General features: G+C 40.6%; 1 protein-coding gene across 12 annotated transcripts in view; it reads right to left on the bottom strand.

Annotated features, from left to right (window-relative positions):
* GIT2 (GIT ArfGAP 2) overlaps positions 1-24,164 on the bottom strand; it is a 48,291-nt gene extending 24,127 nt beyond the window's left edge. For 10 of the 12 annotated variants that reach the window (XR_009055009.1, XM_057744148.1, XM_057744146.1 and 7 more), the window contains exons 1-12: positions 23,986-24,164; positions 19,977-20,110; positions 18,386-18,498; positions 17,652-17,757; positions 15,983-16,069; positions 15,733-15,863; positions 13,642-13,736; positions 7,015-7,060; positions 5,835-5,886; positions 2,529-2,601; positions 2,182-2,279; positions 722-833 (exon numbers count right to left, since the gene is read on the bottom strand). Coding sequence is in view for 11 of the 12 variants with exons in the window: in XM_057744148.1 (XP_057600131.1) it covers positions 722-833; positions 2,182-2,279; positions 2,529-2,601; positions 5,835-5,886; positions 7,015-7,060; positions 13,642-13,736; positions 15,733-15,863; positions 15,983-16,069; positions 17,652-17,757; positions 18,386-18,498; positions 19,977-20,110; positions 23,986-24,037 (1,099 nt within the window). In the remaining variant the exon portion in view is untranslated. The remainder of the gene's footprint in view (positions 1-721; positions 834-2,181; positions 2,280-2,528; positions 2,602-5,834; positions 5,887-7,014; positions 7,061-13,641; positions 13,737-15,732; positions 15,864-15,982; positions 16,070-17,651; positions 17,758-18,385; positions 18,499-19,976; positions 20,111-23,985) is intronic. The other 2 variants (XM_057744147.1, XM_057744143.1) reach the window with 1 other exon arrangement.
* Positions 24,165-24,379: the final 215 nt, after the last annotated feature.

The raw sequence follows: 24,379 nt of genomic DNA on the forward strand, positions 1-24,379 counted from the left end.
CCCAATAATTCTCGCTGTAGACATCTAAAGTTTACAGTGACAAATTCTAATTATGTAGAATGCAGTCTTGTAGGTAAACAACAGCAGGTGAGCTGGAATTTCAAACAAGAGGGTTTATTATCTTATGTCCTTTAACAAGATCTAAGGCTTCTGAGTTAATTTCAGAATGCAATTTTATAAGGAAGATAGGTGACCCAGGAGGTAAAAAAATCATATATTACATAAATCTGAATCACAGTTAATAACACTGAAATATTTATAACTCACCAGGGCTTGAAAAGAGAAATTTGTTGTTACAACATAGTACCAATAAAACTTACAAGGGGACTTCCCTGGTGGTCCAGCGGTTAAGAATCTGCCTTCCAATGCAGGGGATGCAGTTCGATCCCTGGTCGGGGAACTTAAGATCCCACAAGCCGCCGGGAAACTAAGCCCGCATGCCATAACTACAGAACCTGTGCACCACAACTAGAGAGAAGCGCACGTGCCTCAATAAAGAGCCCTCGTGCTGCAATGAAAGATCCTGTATGCCACAACTAAGACTTGACGTGGCCATAAATAAATAAATAAATAAATATTAAATAAACAAAAGCCAAAAAACTTACAGGGCTTTAATTAAGCTGTGGTGCCAATGACTGCTTTAATTATTTCTATAACTTTACCACTTGTGTGACGTTCAGAAGGCCAAAGGAGCAAACATTTAGAGGTCTGAAACAGTTACCTTTTGAACTAGAGAGAGGACTGCCTTGCTGTCTCCTCTTGGCATCACTGAGAATGTCGATAACCAGAGTGGCAAACTCATGGGCGTTAAACCGAGCTAGTTTCTGCCTGCCCTGAGGGTGAGAAAATAATTGGAAATATTCCCAGATGTAAAAATACACACAATATTCATATAAAACTAGTCCTACTATTGTTAGACTTCAGCAAAGACCTCCCGGCATGCTCAAAGCATCATCAATCACAGCCGTAACTGAATCAAATTTAACATTCTCCTTGTGAACAGTTTAAAACCATTTACATAACAGAACAATGTAACGTCTAAGTTCTCACAATGCATATTTATTTTTGTTAACCAAAACAAAATGGTTCTATGCAGTGCTTTCTTTCTGGTATCAATTCAGTTTCAAAGTGGGCCTACTAATCAAAAATTAACTTGAAGGGACAATTTTTTAAATTTCAAGATAAAGTTACAGTCTAGATGCTGGGACTCGATCATTGTATGTAACCAATAATCAATAAAAATGAAAAGAGCTTCATAATTTACTCAACTCCACTCCTCCTGATGGGTGTTTAGGTTTTTTTCAATGCTCTGTGATTACATACGGTGCTTTGATGAAAATGTGCATAAAGCTTTGTATTTTTATTTTATTAGAACATATTCCCAAATAAGGAATTCCTGTGTGAAAGGATATAGTTAACGTTAAGGCCTCTGAAACCAGTTAACAAATTGCTTTTCGGAAGTCTGCAGCAATTTAAACTCTTACCTATAGCACAAGGAAGCTCATCTTGCCACATCCTTACCAGTTTGGAGTATCCTTTATTATGTATTCAGTACTTCATTAATTTGATTGATGAAACGTTCATTAATGCCTTCGGGTTGCTTTGATTACTAATGAGGTTAAATATTTCTTTGCATTTGAAAGCCATTTGTATTTCTTTCTTTCTTTCTTTCTTTTTTTTTTTTGGCCTTGCACTTTCAGGATCTTAGTTCCCGGGAGCAAGGACTGAACCAGAGCCCTTAGCAGTGAAAGTGCAGAGTCCTAACCACTGGATCGCCAGGGAATTCCCAGCCATTTGCATTCCTTTTGTGAATTGTTTTATATTCTTTCCCAGTCATCCATTAACTTCTATTGCTTTTCTTATCAATTTGTGAGGGGCGTGGCGTGTGTGTGTGTGTGTGTATGTGTGTGTGTGTGTAAAGGATATTAACATTTTAATCAAAAAATTTTAGGGGCTTCCTAGGTGGCGCAGTGGTTAAGAATCCACCTGCCAATGCAGAGGTCATGGGTTCAATCCCAGCTCCAGGAAGATCCCACATGCCGCGGAGCAACTAAGCCCGTGTGCCCAAAAAAAAAAAAAAAAAAAAAAATTTTAAACACCTGTCCTGGGAAAATAAAATACCATGATATTAGCCATTCCCCAAATATCACTACTAGTGAGTTTTTGGATTTGGCCACTTGCCTGGTTCCGTGTTGATGAGTACTCAGGATTGACTGGAAGGAAGGGGACGACGGTTGTCTCGGTCACCAGGGTGCTGTGGTTTTGCGTGGCAAGCCAGACTAGCCAGAGGAAAGAGCCAGAGATAGAATCTCATCACCACAGGCGCCACTGCTCCTCTGAGAGGCGTGGCTCCCGCGTTACTAGGGAGACTCAGAGTAGCACACTCTGAAGCCAACATACACAAGAGTCAATGTCGACATGTGTTATCAGGACAGTAGAAATTGGGCAAGTAAAAACACTGAGGCTGGCAGCTTGTTGCTGCCTACTGATAACAGAAGCTTAGTAGATAAAGCCACATGTTAAGTCACCTGCATCAGTCTCTCGCCTGTCAACTTCATCGTACACATCCATGGCAAGTTCTTCAAACAAATGATTACTTAGCTGAAAGTAAAAAAATATCAGGAACACAAGGGACAAGGATTAACACTAGGAGAATGAGTGGGGACTGCAACTTATTCACTCTTCTACCTCCAACATCTTATCATTGCCGGCGCTTACTTGTAAATACCCACCATTAAACAGACAGTGACAGTTCCAAAACAGTACAGATCCTCTACAAATACCTGCCACCCACAGCAGCCTCCCCCTGATATGCAAATAGGGCTGTGTCATAGAGAGGCAAGAGGCATCTAAAGTGCTATTTCAAAGGCATGGTTCAGTTCTCGCTCTTTGTGTGACATCACCTTAAAGTCTCTTCTGCTCTTTCTTGAGAATGTTTGCCAGTCCCCTCCTGACCCCAGTATAAAGGATTTTAACCCCTTGGTAGGATAAAGAAGCCAAAATATGCCATTTTGAGAGGATAAAATGTGCCACTGCAGGAAAATACCACCCAGACCTCGGTTAAGTCTCTCTGCTGTCTTCCTCAGTAGGGGTCCCCCAAGCCCTTAAAGAAACTACCCTACCAAGGACAGCCCTTCTAATCAGTACACTGTGCAGTGTCCCAACAAAACAGTCCCCACAGACTGGGGCGCCCGCCTGGCAGCAACCGGGTCTTCCTCAACCCAGAGGAGGCTCAGGCCCTGCCAGGCTGGCTCCAGCTCTCTCTGCGCTTTCTCCCTCATGAAACCCTGCTGCTCATGGCTTCCCCGCTCTGTGAGGGCAGATGCTGAATTTGTTCCATTCTCTACTGTTCCTTACACCCCCACACAGTACCCGGCACCGAGATGGGACTCAGTAAATACCCATTCACACGCTGGCCAGAAGGTACTTCACACAGAATTTAAAGTTGGCTGCACACACCTCATGGGAAATCCTTAAAATGGGTACAATACATTGTTAGGTGACAGAAGCAGGATATAAAGTTCTATAATTATAATTATGCTTCAGTTAAAAAAAAAAAGATAGGCAACTGAAACAAGAATTAGAAAAAATATACCAAAATATTGAGCCTGAACCCATGAAGAATACAGTAAATGAGGATGATTCCCTTTCTCTATTTTCCAAATTTTCTCTAATGTGGTTACATTACATGTATAATTAAAAATAAACTCTTGAGAGCCTTTTTCTGGAGAAGGTGATGAAGGATCAGGAAACTGAACTTGCATCACAAATACCCAATCTGTTTCCTCTAAGGCGCTGCAAGCTGACGTTATCACTAACAATAATAGCGATCCTGTCGTGGGCTCACATCCCAGGCGCCTTGCTAATATCATCACAGTAAACACACCTCTCTGAAGACACGAACTACTATTACCCCACTTTACAGAGAAGGGTACCGAGGCACAGAAGTTAGCTTCTTGCCTAAAGTCACAAAGCCAAGAAGTGATGGACCTGAGATGCAAGTTTCTCTCAAAATGTTAATATTTACTAATTCAAGGAATACATTAGTCATCTTATATTTCTCCCAGCTTTTCACTAGGGCGGGAGGGAAGGAAAGAGGGAGGGAGGGAGAGAGAGAGAGATTGTAGGATAAACACTAAATTGGCACTGATAAGAGGAGGACACCACAGAGTGGGGGCAGCTCACCCTCACTGAGCAGTTCTGACCTGCAGCCTCTGCTGGATCACTGCCTCCCTTTCTAGGAGAGGACACCAAGGAACAGAGAGGTGAAGAAGCGTGTCAGGGCCGGGATCTATACCCGACCAGTCTGACCCAGAGCCCGAGTTCTTGAGAGCTATACTCAACTTTGTCCCATATAATTATCTAGTGCCTGCCACGTGCAAGAGATATCACAGACAACCCCAGCTTTCAGCCCAGCAAATGTAGAACTGGATAGTCAAGGGGAGCCTGGGTTTTATCTATGTTTAAATTATTTAAAATAAAAACTGGCTTACATACTGTATTTAAAAGGAAATCATAGAATATTCAGTGCGGACTCCAAAGCTTATCATCTTAACCATCTTACTATATGACCTCCTTAATTTAAGAAAGGCAATAAAAACACATACACACAAAACTGCAGACAGAGAACACAGAGACACCAAATTGCATAAAATACATTTATTTCATATTACAGTTAAATGCTAGTAATGAGAAATTCATTTTATGGAATATTTAGTACTTAATATTATATGAAGTTCTAGTAAAGAGTCGTCTATGAAAAGGGGAATGAAGAGTAAGACATAAATTAGAGGAGTTGCAAGTTCAGAGTTAAGCTTTGGGAGAACTCCTACCTACACTGAGAAGGGGGTCAGATTACAGCTATTGAATGGTGAAAGGGAGGGCAGTTGGGAAAGAACACTGCAGGCAAAAGAGGATTCCTGAAAGAAGACTTGAAGGTGGCCTTAGAGGGTGCTAACCCTTAAAGAGATATTTAAATGCACGCACCCATCCACCCACACACAATGGGAACCAGATGGGAAGCAGGGCAAGAACTGAAGTGAGAGTGGGATGACGCCCTTAAAAGTTACGAAAAGAAGTTAGTAATCTTGGTTCTGATCTTGAGAGCAATGAGAACAGCTGAGGCGGGTAATCTGGTGGTTAGAGTGGCTGGGGAGGTGCCGGGTGAGGTTTCATTTGTGGGGACTAAACAGAGAGAAATTGTTCCAGAGGAGTAGATATCTTGCGGGTCTGACTAAGGCTGAAATGGGCAGGTTGGAAAGAAATACGCAGACTAAAGTGAGCTTGTGACCTGCAGAACTGGACAAACTCAGAGCACATAGCCAGGCAGAACCAGCTGTTAAAAGCCTACATTTACAAAGCCCTGATGAATGGCGTGGGACACGCGTGACAGCCGTGGCTGGATCCCAAATAGCAGCAAGTCAATCTGCGGTACTCACCATTCCAGCTTCAGCTTTTATCATTCTCTAGCATCCTATGAGGCTACAGGAAGTAATCCCAATAAGTGTGTCCCACTTACTCATTTACATTGAGAGAAATTACGGAACTCTCATGGGGAGAAACAACTTCCTAATGTCAAAGGCACAGTCTTCACTTTTAAAATGACAGAAAAAATGGCATTATTTGAAGCAGAGCCAATAAACTGGATATACTAAACTTACTAATACTTTCATTTTTCTTTGCTACATACTCAATGGTCTGCTTCTGATTTAACATCTGAGAGCATGAAACAAAGCCATTTGATGTGCTAGGTAATAGGCTGAGAACAGGTATTAGCAGGATACATGGTTTTCCATACTGGAGTTTGGAGTTCACTAGGAAAGAGAGATACTCACAGACTGAAGTTTCTTCTTAGCAGCTTTTGCCAATTCAGACAAATCCAGGCTGCTAAGAAAATGTACAAAACTAATAAGCAAATAAATAAAACCATTTTCATAAGCCCTGTAGAAGATTAAGATAGCCAAGGGATCAAGATATTAATTACAGTTCATGGACAAGGTAAGAGGTCAAAATTCTACAGCCCAATAAATAGTCAGTCAGGAAACTGAACAAAACTTGGTGAAACTATCTCCTAGAAATACCATAATCATGCAACATGGTAAGGAGAAAAATAATCACCTACTAACCAAAAGGCAAAAACTATTGCCAGGTCAGTCACCAGGCCCTTTATATGAGAAGTCATAATTTTTTAAGTATTAAAAAAAAGCACGATACAATAAAATACAAAAAGGGCACAGTGTTAAAAACCAGAATGGCAACATTACATGTGGAATAGCAATTAATCATTTCATAAATTCTTGACAGTATCTGTGCAAAGGTAATAGGCCAAATAAGGGTTTAAGTTTCATTTCTGCACCCAAGAACTCATCTGACCTTATAGACCAGGGGTCAACACATTATGGCCCACTTTTTGTTCAGCCTATGGGCTAAGCATGGTTTTTACATTTTTAAGTGGTTGGGGGAAAAAACAACAACAAATGCCATTTCGGAGTATGTGAAAATTATATGAAATTCAAATTTTCGTATCCAGAAATAAAATTTTATTGGAATAGACACATCCTTCATTTCCATAGTGTCCATGGGTGCTTTCACTTACAGCTGGCAGAATAGCTGTGGCAGAGGCTGTATGGCCCAAAAAGCTTAACATATTTACTATCTAGCCCTTAACAACAACAACAAAATTTGCTGATCCCTGTCACAGACAAAGGATCTACTCGCGTACACCACAGAAATATTCTGTGATACATCTAGAGACACAACATACTGTCACAACTGGCTAAAACTATGACAGTATCACTGACTCCAATTTCTATTAGCAAATTTTTTACTTGTGCTCTTTCAAACTTAAGTTTTATATGGTGGTTTACTTACAGCCGTCTTATTTCCAAATTGCATAGCCATAAAAGAGAAAAATGTATGGGCTTTGTTAAACACAAAATATAATACACTTAAACACTATACAACCAAGGAAATACTAGTGACAGATAAAATTGATTGGTATTTCAATGGCCTTACCTGTCTGCCATTTGAGGTATTATAAAGTGCTGTCCATTTTTGTGATCTGAAACAGAAACCAAGCCAAAGTTTTGTTCATATAAATATTGATAAGATCTGTAAAGGAATACCATCATTTTCTCGATTTATGTTTTGCAGTTAGTATCTTCCCATAATTATGAACTATGTGGGGGAAACAAGATGCCAGACTGACTACAAATTCCCAAAATCTGGCCAGTAACAAGGATCATTTCCTCGTTTTCTTCTGGTACAAAGATCCTGACATCATTGAGCAGAAAGCCTATGCTCACCCTAATCCTTATGCTGTTCGTCCCCAATATAACTGATGATCTTCAGCCATGGAAAGGACACTTAGGGAGCTGAAGTAGCTCAGAGCAGGCTTCCATCAGCTCTCCATGCAGGATGGTGGGGCTTCCTTGGGCTTTGGTGTCTTACCTTCAAATTAATCAATTAGCATAAAACAGGGCTGGTGGCCCAGGTGGTCTGGGCAGGTCCAGGCAGGGGTCCGTCTCCTATAAGCTTACCCACTGAGTCCTAATCAAGCTTGTGGAGGACACTGATCATGTGCCAAAGAATAAAGCCACTATGAACATTCACATACAGGTTTTTGTGTAAACAAAAGTCTTTACTTTTTTCGGGTAAATACCTAGGACTTCTGGGTTATATATAAATGCATGTTTAACTTGGTAAGAAACTGCTAGACTTTTTTCCAGAGTAGCCCTATCATTTTGTTTTCTAACTGCAACGTACGAGAGTTATCATTGTTCCACACCTTCCCCAGCACTTGTATTGTTGGTTTTTTTGGTTTTTGTTTTATTTTAGTCATTCTAATAGGTACATAGTGGTATCTCACTGGGTTTTCATTCACATTTCCCTAATGGCTGAAGAACTTCTTTGTGTGCTTATTAATTTGCCATTTGTATATTATCTTTGCCCAGATTTTACTGGGTTTTTTCTTTTCTTAAAAATTTACTTATCATTTATTTATTTATTTTGGCTGCACTGGGTCTTAGTTGCCAAATGTGGGTTTCTTAGTTGGGGCATGCATGTGGGATCTAGTTCCCCAACCAGGGCTCAAACTAAGGCCCCCTGCATTGGGAGCACGGAATCTTACCCACTGGACCACCAGGGAAGTCCTGGTTGTTTGTTTTCTTACTGTTGAGTTTTAAGTATAAATATTCTGGATCCAAGTCCTTTGTTGGATATGTGATTTCCAAATATCTTCTCCCAGTCTGTGCCTTGTCTTTTCATTTTCTTAACTATAGTTTTTGCAGAGCAAACGCTTAAAATTTTGACAAAGTCCAGTTTATCAATATTTTCTTCTATGGATTTTGCTTTTGGTGTTACATTTAGGCACTTTATGTAATCCAAGATCACTAAGATTTTCTCCTATGTTTTCTTCTAGAAGTTTTATAGTTTTAGGTTTTACATTTAGATCTACGATCCATTTTCAGTTAGTTTTCATACAAGGTTTGAGGTTTAGGTTGAAGTTCACTTTTCTGCACGTGGATATTCAGTTGTTCCAACACCATGTATTGTACTGTCCTTCCACCACTGAATTGCCTTCCCAACTTTTGTCAAAAGTCAATTGAATGTACTTGTGTGGGTCTATTTCTGAATTCTCTATGTGGTTTCATTGATCCGTATGTCCACCTCTTCACCATAACCATTGTCTTGAGTACAGCAGAGCTTTATAGGAAGTCTTAAAATTGGGTGGTATGATTCCTCTCATGTTATTACTGTTCTGATGCAAAACTGCCTTGGCTATTCTAGTTCCTTTGCTTGTTCTTGTAACTTTTAGAACCAGCATCTCCATGTCAATAAGTAAATCCTTTAACTGCATTAAATTTACAAATTAATTTGTGGAGAATTGAGATGTTAACTCTAATGAGTATTTCAATCTATAAACATAGCAGAAACCCTTTTTCAGGTTTTCTCTGATTTCTTTCACCAGCATTTTGTAATTTTTAGCATATAGATTCCACATATCTTTTGTTAGATTTATACCTAAGTATTTACTTTGGAGCTATTATAAATGGCATTATTCTTCTAGTTTCAGGTTCCAGTTGTCCACTGTTAGTCTACAGAAATATGATTGATTTTTTGGTTGTTCATTTTGCATTCTGCCACCTTGCTAGACTCACTCATTTAGTTCTAGAAACTTGATTATAGATTCCTTGGGATTCTCTACACGGAAATCATTTCATTTACGAATACAGGCAGTTGTATTTCTTCCTTTTTAATCAGTGCTCCTTTTATTTGTTTTCCTTGCCTTATGGCACTAGTTAGGATTTCCAGTGCAATGCTGGACAGAAGTGGTGAGAGTGGACATGCTAGCCTCATTTCTGATTTTCAGACAAAAGCATTCAATTTCTCATCATTAAGGATGTTAGCTGTGGCTTTTCAATAGATACTATTTATCAGATTAAGGAAGTCCCTTCTACTCCTAGTCTGCTAAGGTTTTTATTTTCTCTTTAATCACGAAGGGATGCTGAACTTTATGAAATGCTTTTTCTGCATCAACAGATAAGATTATACAGTTTTCTTTTAAATGTTTTTTTTTTTTTGGCACACGGGCTTAGTTGCTCCGTGGCATGTGGGATCTTCCTGGAGCAGGGATCGAACCCATGTCCTCTGCATTGGCAGGCGGATTCTCAACCACTGCGCCACCTAGGAAGCCCAGTTTTCTTTTTTTAGTCTATTTTTTTTAAGAACTTTTATTGAGATACAGTTAACATACAATAAACTGCATATATTTAGAGTGTACTATTTGGTATCCCAATCTCCCAATTCATTCCCCCCCCAACCCTCCCCGCTTTCCCCACTTGGTGTCCATATGTTTGTTCTCTACATCTGTGTCTCTATTTCTGCCTTGCAAACCGGTTGATTTGTACCATTTTTCTTTTCTAATCTATTAACGTGATGAATTACATTAACTGATTTTCAAATATTTTCAAATATCAGTCTTGTATATTTGGAAACCCCACTTGGTATGCTACATTTTTCTTTTTACATATTGTTGGATTCAATCTGCTACCACTTTTTTGAGAATTTTGGTGTCCCTGTTCATTAGGGCTATTTTTTTGTGCCATCTTTGCTGGGTTTGGTATTAGGGTAATGTTGGCCTCATAAAATGACTTGAGAAGCATTCCCTCCCCCCACCCCCCACCCCCATCTTTCTATTTTCTAAAAAACATCATGTAAAATGGGTGTTATTTCTTCCTCAAATGTTTGGTAGGGTAGTCTCATTATATGTGCAAAACTTGAAATGGGAATTCCAAACACTTAAAAATATCTGTTAAGAATTGTTAACTGCAAAGCTAGCAAGCCATGTGAGTCGTAAGTCACACTGACTATACTGCTGTCTGGCAATTCCATTTCAGCTGGTTCACTGTATTCACCAGTGCAATCACAGTACTCACCACTGTATCATCTTAATTCTTTTAGATTTGCTAAGGTTTGTTTTATGACCCAGAATATGGTCTATCTTGGAATGTCTCATTAGGTACTCGAAAGAAATGTATGTTCTGATGCTGTTAGGTAGAGGATGCTATAAATGTCAACCAGATGTACTTGGTTGATGGTTTGTTTTCACTTCAATATCCTTTCTGATTTTCTACCTCCAGTTCTATCTATTACTAAATGAAGGTTGTTGAGTCTCCAACAATAATTGTGGATTTGACCTTTTCTCCTTTCACTTCTATCAAAGTTTGCTTCCTATATTTTGAAGCTCTATTGCTGGGTGTGTACCCATTTAGAATTGTTATGTTTTTTCAGTGAGTTGACCCTTTTATCATCATGTTGTGTCCCTCTCTATCCCTGCTAATTTTCTTTGCTCTGAAGTCTACTTTTTTGATATTAATATAGCCACTCTAACTTTCTTTTACTTAGTGTTTGCATGGTACATTGTTTTACACCTTTTTGCCTTTTAACTTACCTATATCATTATATTTGGACACAGCATACAGTTAGGTTTCTGATGAGAAATCCAGTCATACAAATAATTGTTCCTTTATATAGTATGTCATTTTTTTCCTTGGTTGCTTTCAAGACATTTTCTTTCTTTGTTTTTTAGCAGTTTGATTTTGATGTGTCCGAGTGATGATTTCTTTGAGTTTGTCCTGTTTGGAGTTCTCTGAGCCTCTTGAATCGTAAGTTTACATCTTTTGCCAAATTTAGTTTTTAGCCAATATTTCTTCAAATATTTTTTCTGCACCACATTCTTCCTGATCTCTTTCTGGGAGTCTGATGATACAAATGTTTTGATTTTGTCCCATAGGTCCCTAAGGCTCTGCTCAGTTTCTTCTTCCTCCTACTTTTTTTTCTCTCTGTTGCTCAAAGTGGATTATTTTTAGTGATCTATTTTCAATTCATTGACTCTTTTCTTTGTCATCTTCATCTGCCCCCATCCTGAGTTTTAAAATTTTAGTTATTAGGTTTTTAGTTCTAACATTTCTATTCTGTTCTTTTCTATATCTTCCATTTCTCTGCTGAGACTTTCCATATTTGATTTGTTTCAAGAATGTTCACACTTATGGGACTTCCCTGGTGGTGCAGTGGTTAAGAATCCACCTGCCAATGCAGGGGACATGGGTTCAATCCCTGGTCTGGGAAGATTCCCACATGCAGTGGAGCAACTAAGCCTGTGTGCCACAACTACTAAGCCCATGTGCCACAACTACTGAAACCTGCGCACCTAGAGCCCGTGCTCTGCAACAAGAGAAGCCACCGCAATGAGAAGCCCACGCACCGCAACGAAGAGTAGCCCCGCTCTCCAAAACTAGAGAAAACCCACATATAGCAACAAAGACCCAACACAGCCAATTAAGTAACTAATTAATTTAAAAAAAAAAAAGAAAAGAATCCCCCTGCCAATGCAGGGGACATGGATTCGATCCCTGGTCCGGGAAGATCCTACATACTGTGGAGCAACTAAGCCCATGCACCACAACTAGTGAGTCTGTACTCTAGAGCCTGTGAGCCACAACTACTGAAGCCCACTGGCCTGGAGCCCATGCTCTGCAACAAGAGGATCCACAGCCATGAGAAGTCTGAGCACCGCAAGGAAGAGTAGGCCTTGCTCTCCATAACTAGAGAAAGCCTGCGAGCAGCAATGAAGACCCAATGTAGCCAAAAAACAAACAAACAAATAAATAATTTAAAAAAAATGTTCACACTGACTTCTTAGAGCATGATGTTACTATTTGCTTTAAAATCTTTATCTGATCATTCCAACATCTGAGTCATCTAGGGTTGGTATCTTGTTAACTACCTTTTCCCACGCAAGACTTTGGGATTTTCCTGGTTCTTCATATGTCAAGTAATTATGGATGGCATCCCAGACATTTTGCATATTATATTGTGGAGACTCTGAGTCTTCCTTAAAGTCTATGGAGAACGTTAATATTTTGTCTTGGCAGGCACCTGACCAGGTTAGGTTCTGCCTCCTGGGCCAAGTAGTGAGAGAATAAAGAGGAAAACAAAAGCAATCAGACTTTCCACAGGCTCTTGGTCAGAGATTTAGGCACCTGTGCTGCCACTGCTGTCGCGACTACTGAAGCCACAGGATTGCCTAGGGACTAGAGTGGGGAAGAAAGGAAGGGAAAAAACACCCAGGGGAATTCCCCTATTCTCTGCCTGTAGGAGTCCCATTTCCTGTTCGTCAGACCACACAGAGACGGCTTCTTTGCACCTGTTATGCAGTTCCAGGTTTTAGGCTATCCCAGAGGCCATATCAGAAGTAAAATAAAAGGGACACTCACCACCAGCTTGATGGTACTTTGAGTTCCCTCAACCACCTGCTAGAGTCCTTAGATAGCTACTCCATGCATTTGGTCCAGGGTTTTTAATTGTGTTCAGCAGGAGAGACAGGGAGGGGTGTGCTTACTCCACCTCACTGGGAACTGGAACCACACCAGGGGCTCTTAACTCTGCCGTACAACCAGGGTGGAGAACCACTGTATACATGTATGTGGATATCCTATATCAGGGATTGGCAAACTTTTTCTGCAAAGGGCGAGACTATAAATATTTTAGGCTTTGTGGCCATACTGTCTCTGTTGCAACTACAAAACCTACTCAACTCTGCTGTTGTAGTGTGAAAGCAGCCACAAACAATATGTAAATGAATGGACATGGCTACCTTGCAATAAAATTTTATTTAAAAAAAAACAGGTGATAGGTTTATCTGGCCCATGGTTTGCCGACCCCAGTTCTATCTCATGAATAAAGCTGGCTGACGGTAAAGTTCACTTTTTTAGTTTTTCTGATTCCTTAGAGAGCAGAATTCTGTAAATAACTGCTAAAGTCAATGCTTTGCTCTTTCATTCCTACTCCCATTCAAGAACTGCTCTGCACATTCAGTTTGGATTCAATCAGCAATGCTCCTCGATTCCTGAAATAGTCACTACTGTAGGGCTAAAATTTTAAAAACTAAAATTCAAGATTTGACCAGCGTTATGTATTTCACATATAACAAAAAATGCTGTAGTTATCATTTCAAACAGAAATCCTTATTTGCAATTTTCTCAAGGATACGTTAAAGCCGAGATCATAAATAAGAGTGTCCCAACTTGTTTTTCCAGAGACTGGCTGGAGGTGTGGAGAGGCTGCTATCCTTTCACTCACCTGGTTTCCTGCCACAGAGATAGAAGGCTAGTCTGTCAGTCAGCTCATACTGTATTTCTATGAGGCGTTCTGCCAGCTCATGGTGCCCTCCTTGCCTACCAAGAGAAAACAAAGTACCATTTATACTGCTCACTGGCCACTGGAGCTAGAATAGAAAATTACAGCGACACCCCCTGAGATACCTCAGTGATTTATCAAATGTGACTTTTTAGAATAATCAACCTTTTTGTGTGAGGTTAACTGTCAAGGTCTACTTTGATTCCCACCTTTACAAAAACTGTTTTCACAATCTCAACTATCCCCTTTCCTTTATTAATTTATAAGACAGAATACTTAATAAGGAATTCAAGGGCTTATGAGAGGGACAAAGAATAACTTCATCTAATGAGATAGAAAATAAAATTAATAAATGGTCAAGGGTAGAGGTTCTCAAAAATTGACTAGAGCGCTTAAAAAAAATATGCAGATGTCCAGGCCCCACCCTTGGAAATTCTGAACCAATAAGAATGGGAGCAGTGTGGACATTAATATTTTGAGAAAGGTCCTTCCCCTAGATGCTTCTCGTGAAGCCATTCTGACTTCTGGATGAGTGTTCAGTAACCACCTCAAGATCTTCGATTCGGGGAGAGACAGACCAACCTAATACATAGCTCATACCTCCTTGTCTTCAATTTCTATCACAGAAAATATTAAGTTTGCCTTTGAAACAAATATTTAAGCTGCTTGAAATCCTTTTAGTAACAAGGCATATAAATAAAGCATTATACCTAGAGACTATTATGTGCAAGGTACAAGAGGAAATTCCAAGGTAAGTGATAAGTATCATTTACTGAGGGCTCTGTTCCCCTTAAAAGCTGAAGTCTAGTTTCTGCCAGTTTCTCTTCCCACATACAAAGTACTACAAAAATATTCTCCAACCTACCCACACATCTTTGATTTCGGTGATGCACATCTTTTTTTCTCATTTTTTAAAACATCTGTGAAATCAGGAAGTATCCTATAGCTGATGGCACATCATTTAATTGGTTGACTTTTTTCCTTTTTAATGGTGAATGAAATAATGATGACCCATATAAACAGTGGAGTGTTAGACCTGATGAAATACTGTATTCCTCAATACCTTAGCTCTTATTCCCAGACACACCCTGCTCTATCCAGTCAGGTCCCCTGCTGTGCCGAACATGCCCTGTCCATCCCTCCCTCCTGAACTTGACCCGTGCCCCTCTTCTCACCTGGAATACCTTAGCTCCTCTTCATATATCCAAATCCAATCCACGCTTCAAAGACTAACTAAAGACATTTCTTAATGATCTGGGCCACAGTGAAGAAATCCTATATATGTATCCAAATGAGTTCTACCTTGTCTTGCCTCATTTAACTCTTACATGCATTTATGAATCCTCTCATCCGTGAGAGAGTAAATTCTAGAAGGGCAGAGTTTTGTCATTTCACTTGCCATTTTCAAGCTGTCATTTGTCATTTTATCCTCTGCAGAGCATAGTTCTTTGCAGTTAATAAAGTTAATTTGGAAAAAGAAGGGAAGATGACCCATCTTCTATCATTTAAATGATATTCAGGATTAACCTATGGATTTCTTTATTTTCCAGCACTTCACAGCCAAAATTTTCAAAGAAAAATTTCAAGAATTTCATAGCAAGCACCCAGATGTCCACCCTCTAAATCCTACAATTAACATTCTACTATACTTGTTTAACCACACATCTATCCATACAGATTCGTTTCTAAGTTCAAGCAATGACTAAAAGTATTAAAAAACTGAGGAGTGGGTTCTGCAATTCTTTGTACTTGATTTGGACTCCAATTATGGCTCAAATACCACTGCGTAATAAAGGATAAAAAGAAATGAAAGATTGGAAGCTAAGTACAATGGTTAATGGTTCTACCTTCCCTGACTCTGGCTGCCTTTAAGATCATGTGCGTTTGAAATGTCTTCATTTGCAAAATAACAGAATGCAAATCTTTGAAGGGATTAAGTGTTAATCATATGCAATTTAGCCACTTAACAAAATGAATCATACACAACATAAATAATCCCAAACAGAGAGAGGTGACAAGAACCTAGCCTCTCACCTTGCATAATCGACAGGAGTTTTCCCACTAGAATCTTGTGTGCCTGGGTCTGCTCCATATACTGCCAATAATTCCGCCTGTAACATCTGCCCTGCTTTGGAGGCAACATGGAGTGGGGTGTTTCCTTTTTCCTAGGAATCATTAATAATAAAAAGTATACAAAAAGAAGCAAATTAAATAAACTAAAGGCTACACAACTGCAACCCATCTAGTTTCAATTTAATAGCTGAATCAACTCATGCTTTCTTACAGGGTGAAAAAAGTTGGCTTGTGCTCCTAAAGATAACAGCCTCAAACAGGTTTCAAGATTCCCTGTTCTCACGCTTGAATGGAGTTGCTGGAAAACACACAAACAAGAAAGAATATTTGTTAAAAGCATAAAGAATGACATAGCAGAGCAGCTGGCAGACCCTTTTAATATACATGATAGTAGTACTACATCAGCTTTATTCAGCTTAGTGAGGTGGATGAAGCAGTCTCTCCCTCACTGGTCACAACCACCCCTGGGCTCTAAGGCAGAGTCAGGCCCATTTTGCTGATGGAAACTAGGGCTGGGCAGGCTGACCTGCCCAAATGCGTGATCTAAGTGGCACAACCAGACCCTGAGTGAGAGGGAGTGTGAGGAGGTGGCTGAACATGGCTCCGAAGTCTGACAGATCTGAATTTCAAACCATACACCCCACCAAGCTGTGTGACCTTGAGGAAGATCTTTAAGCAATCTGATCCTCAGTTTCCTTATCTCTAAAATGGTGATAATAATGCCACCTATTCACAGGGTTACTACGAGGTGTCGATGATACAGCAAAGCACAGAGCCTGGTACCTAGGAAATGCTCAAAGAACACAGCTGCTATTATTATTGTCGTTGGTGTCATTTGTTGTTATTATTGGACCTAGGGCTTTAGAGCTTCATACCCTACACCGTGTAAATCACAGGATTCTGCCTTACATCACACCCTCTCCACAATACTATCCTTTTTTTTTTTTAATTAATTTTTATTGGAGTATAGTTGCTTTACAATGTTGTTCCACAACACTATTCTCGGCCTTGCATACAATGATTTAATGAAGTCTTTCAAGGGTGGGATATAGGCCTGTGGTGTACCAAGTTCTGTGCCACTACAGAAACGCCCCTATACATCCAGAAGATGAGCTGCCTTCCTTCAAGTCTAACCTAGAATTGTCCAAAATGCAATAACTCTTATCATAGCAATGGAGAAATCTACTCTAACATCTGTATTTAAGTCTCATTTTTTAATTCATTTTATTTTTTAAAATTGTGGTAAAAAACTCGTACCAAGTCTTATCAATGAATGGAAGTAACAATCATATACATTTCCATGCAAAGTTTAAAATTCTGAATTGTGAGTGCCTACGCTCTGTGTGAGCATTTGCCAAAAGCAGTACTTAAAATAAAGATATGTATTTTCACGGCATCTCTCAAAAACACGCAAAGGCCCACATAAAGAAAACCATCTACTCATTTTGCAAGTTTAATAAACCATCCCGTGCACTACCGCTTTGAGTCACACCCTGCTTCCTGAAGATCCCACTCAGCATGCAACCTAGAAACCCACAGAAGTCCCACAAATCTCTTAGTGCCTCCTAGAAACAAACTCTGAGGTGGCTCCTATTTCAAAGCTAAACAAACAAACACAGAAATACAATTTTAGAACCATATCTGAAAAACACAAATAGGTTTCTGGAAACTTCTTTTTTCCTTTCCCCTCATACCTCCACTAATATGAATGGCTGCCACTTGAATTAAGATGAAAGAAGAAACCAACTGCAAAAAAAGCTGTTACTAATTATTTCGTGTACAGAAAGGAGTTTTTTTTTCCTTCTTTTTACGTTTTTTTCAAACGAGACAATATGCTACTTCATCCAGCAATTTTAGGGATTTTCAAAGGTGTGACCCACCTTACTAAGATCTTTGGCAGTCACACTATCGTCATCCCGGCAGGGCAAGCGGTGAACAAATGCTAACATCTGATACTTTGCTCTGATGAATTCTGCTTTATTAGGACTGGTTCGAAAACAAAAAAGAAAACAGTTCACTTGCAGTTCAGATGCCACATTCCCCATTCTTCAGACTGTAAAAAGAAGAGGAAGTGACCCACATCCCCCACTCAAGAATAAAATGAACAATACTGAAGTAAGTTTCAGCAGTGTGTTAAGACCTGAAGTCTGAAAACATACATTAGTCATTATAATGGCCAGGACTGCAGAATACCTGCTTTTTATAGCATCTTTCTTCTCTGTGTAATTTTCTTAATTGACCTAGCAACCCTGGGAGGAAGCAGCTCTTCATCCCTTCTTATAAGTGAGGCATCAGGCAGACTGGAGACCAGAACCCAGATTTCTGGTCTGACTGCCTGCGTTTGAGCATCTAAGCTCAAATCTGATTACATCAACAGCCACCAAGCCTTAGTCTTAAACCAGAGAAACCACTGACTTGTGCTGGGTAACCATGCAAAAGAGATGGTCCCATGCCTGGCTTCGTTCTGCATTCCTAACAGCAAAGAGTTCAATGCACAACTGGGTGACCACCTCCTGTGCTGCCCATGTCGAGGCTGGTCAAAAACAGCTGCACTCCTTTCAGCGGGCCCCAGGGGTCACAAAGAAATAAGAGTATTTATAAACACTCCACTCACTGTACTTTATCCTGTGGATTAGCTTTGCGTCTTCCACTCACAATAGAGGCAGGGTCCAGCAAAGAATGCTCCCATATAGAATTAGCACCATTATTACACAGGGTTTCGACCATCTAAAACCAAGCAGTATAACATCATATTTTACTTACTTTCTACAAATATCCAGTGGGAATCGGTGGCTGAACGGGGAAAACAAAGCCCCACTACAAACACTAGCGTGACTGGGATATCACGCACGTCATCATTTTCTGTTTTAGAACAAGAAAGATGAACCTGTACGCAGGATTCAGGTTTGACCAAGAGGATAGCTAAATACTTAAACAGGTTTGATTACATTTTCTTATAGATGATGAAGAAAGAGTACTTTGACACATTAGGACAGTATATCCCAAGGCTGAGTATCCAAATACTGTTTTCAAGATTCTTAACAACCCCTGTGCCGTCTTAACTGTCCACTTAATATTTTTCTTTAAATCCACTTACTTTCTAAAACTTTCACTAGCAATTATAATTTGATGTACTAGTTACAGTTTTATGCAACTATTAAAATAAATATATGAGTATTACCTACATCTACCTTGAGTACCACTGGTCGTTCGCATGCCACACTCTGCGAACTGTCATTTTAGGGTCAGCTCTGGCATTTTAAACTAATCATCTCTGGACTTTATTCAGATCCTATAATATAATCTATACTCTGTATAATCTGACAGCAGTTAACATCCATTTTCACACGACAATGAGCTGTTAGAAACTTCTAACAGCAAAAGTTATTAATAAACCATATCTCCCAATTTCATTTCAGAGCATGACTCCTGACAAGGCCTCATCTATTTCTTACATTAGTGAAAATACTGTCACATCAGAGATCCAAACTCACTTGTTCTGATCCTTTGGTTCACATAGGCAAGTTTTAGAGACATGCTCTGCAGCTGCCACAGATTTAGTAAAATATGTACTCAAGACAAATGAAGGCGAAACACATGCTTAAGTCTGAGTTCCAGCAGAACTTGAAGAATGTATACCCCAAAATAGAAGTACCAGTGATGTGACAATGGACCCTCAAATAAAACAAAGGGCCCACTGAATACTTAGCAGGTTGTTAAGCATTCAATCAAAACAGAACTTAATTGTCTCTAACAGGTTGCAGAACTTTAAGAAAACTTAAATCAGATGTTTCAGAAATTTCCAAAGAATCTCAGTCAATGCTTCTACCAACCAGGAAACTTAATGAAAAGTTTCTAAGGCAGTCGCTTTCAGAAACATTCATCACGATGTGTGGAAAAGATGGACTGTTTAAAAACAATTTCTGGTAACGTTCTAGAAAGTCAGCAGTGAAACATTGGCAAGAAATTTTAATGACTAGCTATCTACCTATAGTCGAGCTTTTGGGACAAGATTTACATTAGGAGGGAAAAAAAATCTTAAATGATGAATTTGATACTTACATATAGCACTGATAAGCATGGCACCTCTACTCAATTATAATTCAAACATTTTTGTAAGATTTAAGAAGTATAACTTTAGTTGTTAAAATAGTGACTCCTAAAAACTTAAATTACAAACCATGAGAAGAATTCTTAGTCTTTACCTGAAGCAATGTTGGAGGCCATGGTGTGTGTTTAAGATGCCTTACTTGAGAGATATGGCGCCCTAGACTCCGATGGACACTGCAGCACTCGTCACATATAAAAGTTCCCCTATTTATTGATGCCCAGGAAGGATCTGGAAAGAAGAATGAAATCAGTGGCAAGGATACCAGCTGGTTGCTATTCCGCCAGATGGCAAAAGATGACTGAGGTTTTTGTTTTAGTATGCTAGTCAACATATCAAGCTGGCGAGCTTGTCTGATGATACCACCTACCTTGGCTTGGGGTACAATGTTAACAGAGACGGAAAACATGAGTTGAAGCCCTAAATAAACATTTATCTGCTTTCCGGTTCAGGGCCACAATCTATAGCCCTAATGAGATCTACCATCTCAGATGTGTGCTCTTTCATTCAACGTAAGAGAAGCAAGTTGAGAGGATTCACCTGAATCATTTCGAATCCATCTCCACAAACGGCAAGATAACAGAACTGTGTCAGGGAACAATCCACACAGCATTACGTGAAGTGAATAGTGAAAAGACAGCTACCCTACAACTGCTACACATCTATGTGCCTCTGGGCTTAGCAGAAAGCTGCAAGCGATACAACTATAAAACTGCTCGGCTGCTGTGGTTCTGAACACAGACTAGGAAACCTGGCTTCCTCCACTAGGAAATGTGCTATGATATCTATTAGTTGTTTTAAATAAACTGTTGAGTCCGATCTCACCACTGATCTGAAAGAACAGCAGCTGTAAAAAACAAAAAAACAAAAAACAAAAAACAGCGGCTTCACAGAAGCAAAGGTGTAAAATACAAGTAATATTTTCGGTGTGTGCAAAATACTTTTTTTCCTATGAAGTCCCACAGCACTTCATTAGACATCCTTTGAAACAAGGAATAATTCACACTTGATAAGCAGTAAGAATTACACTGGGAAAGTAAACGGAATATTTAGGAACTCAAAATACAGACCTACATTACATCAGACTCACAATGGGGTGACAATAGGTGCCACTCAAGCTGCCTGGCTTGAGGGTTATATTTAAAAATTCTTCAATGTCCACAAAAATCTCTAAAATGCATGTACACCATCTTTACCATTTCTAACAGTTTATTCAAACCCCTTCCAACCATATAATGAAAAGTTATGGGATTTCAATCAAAGACAAACTGGGAGTCAGAGAGTGTAGTGGTTAAGAGGGTTGGCTCTGGAGACAAGCAGGCCAGGGTTTGAGCCCCAACTCTGCCACTTCTTGCACAATGATCTCAGGGAAGTTATTTCTTTGACGGTCCCCATCACAGATCAAAGGGGAAGAACAACACATCTCAGGGTGGTGAGGATATAAAGAGTTTGTAAAGTTCCTTGCATACAGTAAGTACTCAGTAATGTTAGCTGTTATAACTCTTCCAAATTATTTTGTAAGTACCATTCAAATATTTTCAAGAGCCCACTGAAATTCATAGCTGCTAGAGAAAGTTTTTGATTGCTAATACTGGAAACATTGAATGTTTCACATGAACACTGTCTTACTATAGTGAAAAATTTCAGTGGAGTTTTCAGGTAGTTGAACTCAGAGTAGGATATGAACTAGATTCATTAAAAAAAAAACTATTTACTAAGATTTCATCATAGTTAATCAAATGTTTGCCATGAAATAAAACGGAAACAAAATTATTCAATGAAGTACAACTATGTCAGTACTACTAGGTCATTTCCAAAGACTGGAAACATCAAGGTGAAGGATCCCTGCAAAGACACATAACAACTTTGCTTTTTGCAAAGTTGGTGATACTACTACTGACACACGTACAAAAAGACGATCTGTTTTGAAGATTAGCCTTGATTTTCACATATCATTCAGAGGATTCACAATCTTTCTGGAGGAAATTAAACAGGAACAAGACAGTGAAGATTTAACACACACTAAGCAAGGCTCTCTATTAATCACTTTAACATCATGAATCAGAATCCCATGGAGAGAATATCAGAATGTTAACAACATAGTAAAATCCAGTGAACCCCTCCCAATTTATCTGAACGTTTTATGATAGGGCTTCTTAACCTGGGTTCTAGGAACACAACCAATGGGCTTCAGAAATGTCTATGACCCCACTGAGAAATCTTAACATAAATTCTGTGTGAACGAGTAAGTACATGTGCATGTTCTGGGGAGAAGGCCTTAGTAGTCATCAGAATTGCAAAGGGATCCCTAACCCTAAAGGTAAGTCTTTCACTAGGACTTTGCAGAAAAGGCAGCACAAATTCCTAGCTGCTCAAGATCAGAACATTTCAAGGTAGCCTAATTATGTTCAAAACAGGAAGGAAGTGACTCAAGTCTCTGTAGATTAGGCATATAAGACAACAGCTAAAAAGATACAATGGAAGAGAAAATGTTCTGAAATGCACAAAACGCCGCAGAAGTGCAAGATGGTCTTTATTATTTAGTATAGTATTTAGTGTGGCAATGGAGATGCAGTTTTCCTTTGCCCCATACCATCCACTGAGAAGCAAAGAAAATGCATTTCAAGAGGAAGTCTGAATCTAGATTCATGTGAATCAAACATCACAGAAAGTTCAACCGAAAACAGGCAAGAAAATAAGGAAGTGGAACAAATAACATTTTTAGAGAATATGATGGAGTTCGTATAACACACTAATTTGGTTTCTAAAACACCTCTTTTTAGACACCTCCACCCATCTCCCTATCTTCAACCCCACTTACATTACACAGTCCATGAAATAACCACATAAGGTTTGAGTTATCATAATACTACTTAAAGTCTGACTCCACTTCCATATGACAAGATAAAGTTCGGAACAGCTGCAAAAAAAACTGGTGCTCAATGATTTCATTAAGATAGTCTACTGGACGCTGCTGTGCCAAAGAAGCCACCTTACCTTTCGAATCACTTCAAATTCAAAGCAGACAAATCCAAGCACTGAAAACAGCCTAGAGACCTGTCAACCCAGTTCCAAGTGCTAAGGTGGATCTGAACTCTAAATCTGAAAACAACGCATGGGAGGGATGGTTTTGGCCTTTCAGTGCTCCCGTATGCCTGTACTGCCTGAATGCCCAAATGGGTATACTTGCCAGTGATTTGGTGTGTGTTTGTTTTGTAAGCTGTAATTAATGTATGACTTAGAAATTCGACTACAGCTTTAAGGGGCTGTAAAGGTTCTGTACACAATACAAAAAAGAAAAAAGGAAAAAAAAAAAAAACCCACCACCTTCGATGAGATAATCCTAAGAATATTCATTGAATCTCCCCCTACCCCGAGCACGGGTACTCCCACATTATCCTCATCGGAAAAATGAGGAAATCAAGACTCGGCCAAATGAAGTCAGCAGCCCAAGGTCACCCACAGGCAAAATCTAGTTTGAACTCATCCCGTTCAGCTCTCAGAACCTGAGACAAGCATCGCCTCCTAAGTGCTGGTCGCGTTTGCAAGACCCTGACATCCTGGAGGCTGTCCGCGGTGGAGTGGGAGTCGGCTATCAAGAGCGGGGAACTCATCCATGGGGGTCCTCTGGCGTGTCTCAGTGGAGAGAAGAGGCGAGTGTCGCCCACTCCGGGCGGGGTCCCCTCCCGGGGCGGGGATCTGGGTAGCTGCGGGCAGGGGGATGACACCTGCAGCCTCTGGGGGCCTCAGCCGGGAGGACGCTCGCATTTTACTTCTGTAATTGGCTTTCCTGTGGATTGCCCAAGCCCCTTCCTGTTGGGAAAGCGGCTCCGACCCCGCCGCCTCCCCGCCGGGCCTGGGACAGAAGGGACGAGAGGGAAGGGAGAGACGGGAGGGACGGGAGGGCGGCGGCCCCCTGCCCGCCCGGCTCTGACAGGCCCGGGACGGGTCCGGCCCCAAGGCCGCCCCGACTCCTCGTCGTCGCGATCGGGGGCACAGGGTGCACAGCTCGACCGCCGGGACCCTCCCGGATCGAAGGGGCGGCCCCGGGGCAGGGGTCCCGGCCAGGAGAGCTGAGGGGAACGGGCCCGGCCGGTGCGACTCACCCGGCCCGCTGCAGTCAGCGCACACCTCGCTGCTCCGGAGCCGCTTCGACATGGCTCCCGCCTCCCACCTGCCGGGAACCTGGGGCCCCGGGACAGAGAAGGCGGCGGCGGCGGCTGCGCTTCCGCTCTAACGGGTCCCCACGGCGGTGCTGGCGGCGGCGTCTCTCCCCTCAGCGCCTCACAGCCGCGGCGCAGCACGCACGCGCGGGGAGGCACCCTTCGGCGACGGGCAGGTCATGTGACCGGAAAGGGCACGCTGCCTTGTCGCCATCTTGAGTGAGGGCAGGTGTCTTCGGTCTGGCTTCCAAATCTCCTTGATTTGGGGTTTCTCTCTCTGGGAGAGATTTGCTTCCTTCCGGCGGTAATTAACACCAGGGGAAGCAGCAAAATCTTG

Source organism: Hippopotamus amphibius, chromosome 8, assembly GCF_030028045.1.
Source record: "Hippopotamus amphibius kiboko isolate mHipAmp2 chromosome 8, mHipAmp2.hap2, whole genome shotgun sequence".
In the NCBI taxonomy this organism is placed as follows: Eukaryota; Metazoa; Chordata; class Mammalia; order Artiodactyla; family Hippopotamidae; genus Hippopotamus; species Hippopotamus amphibius.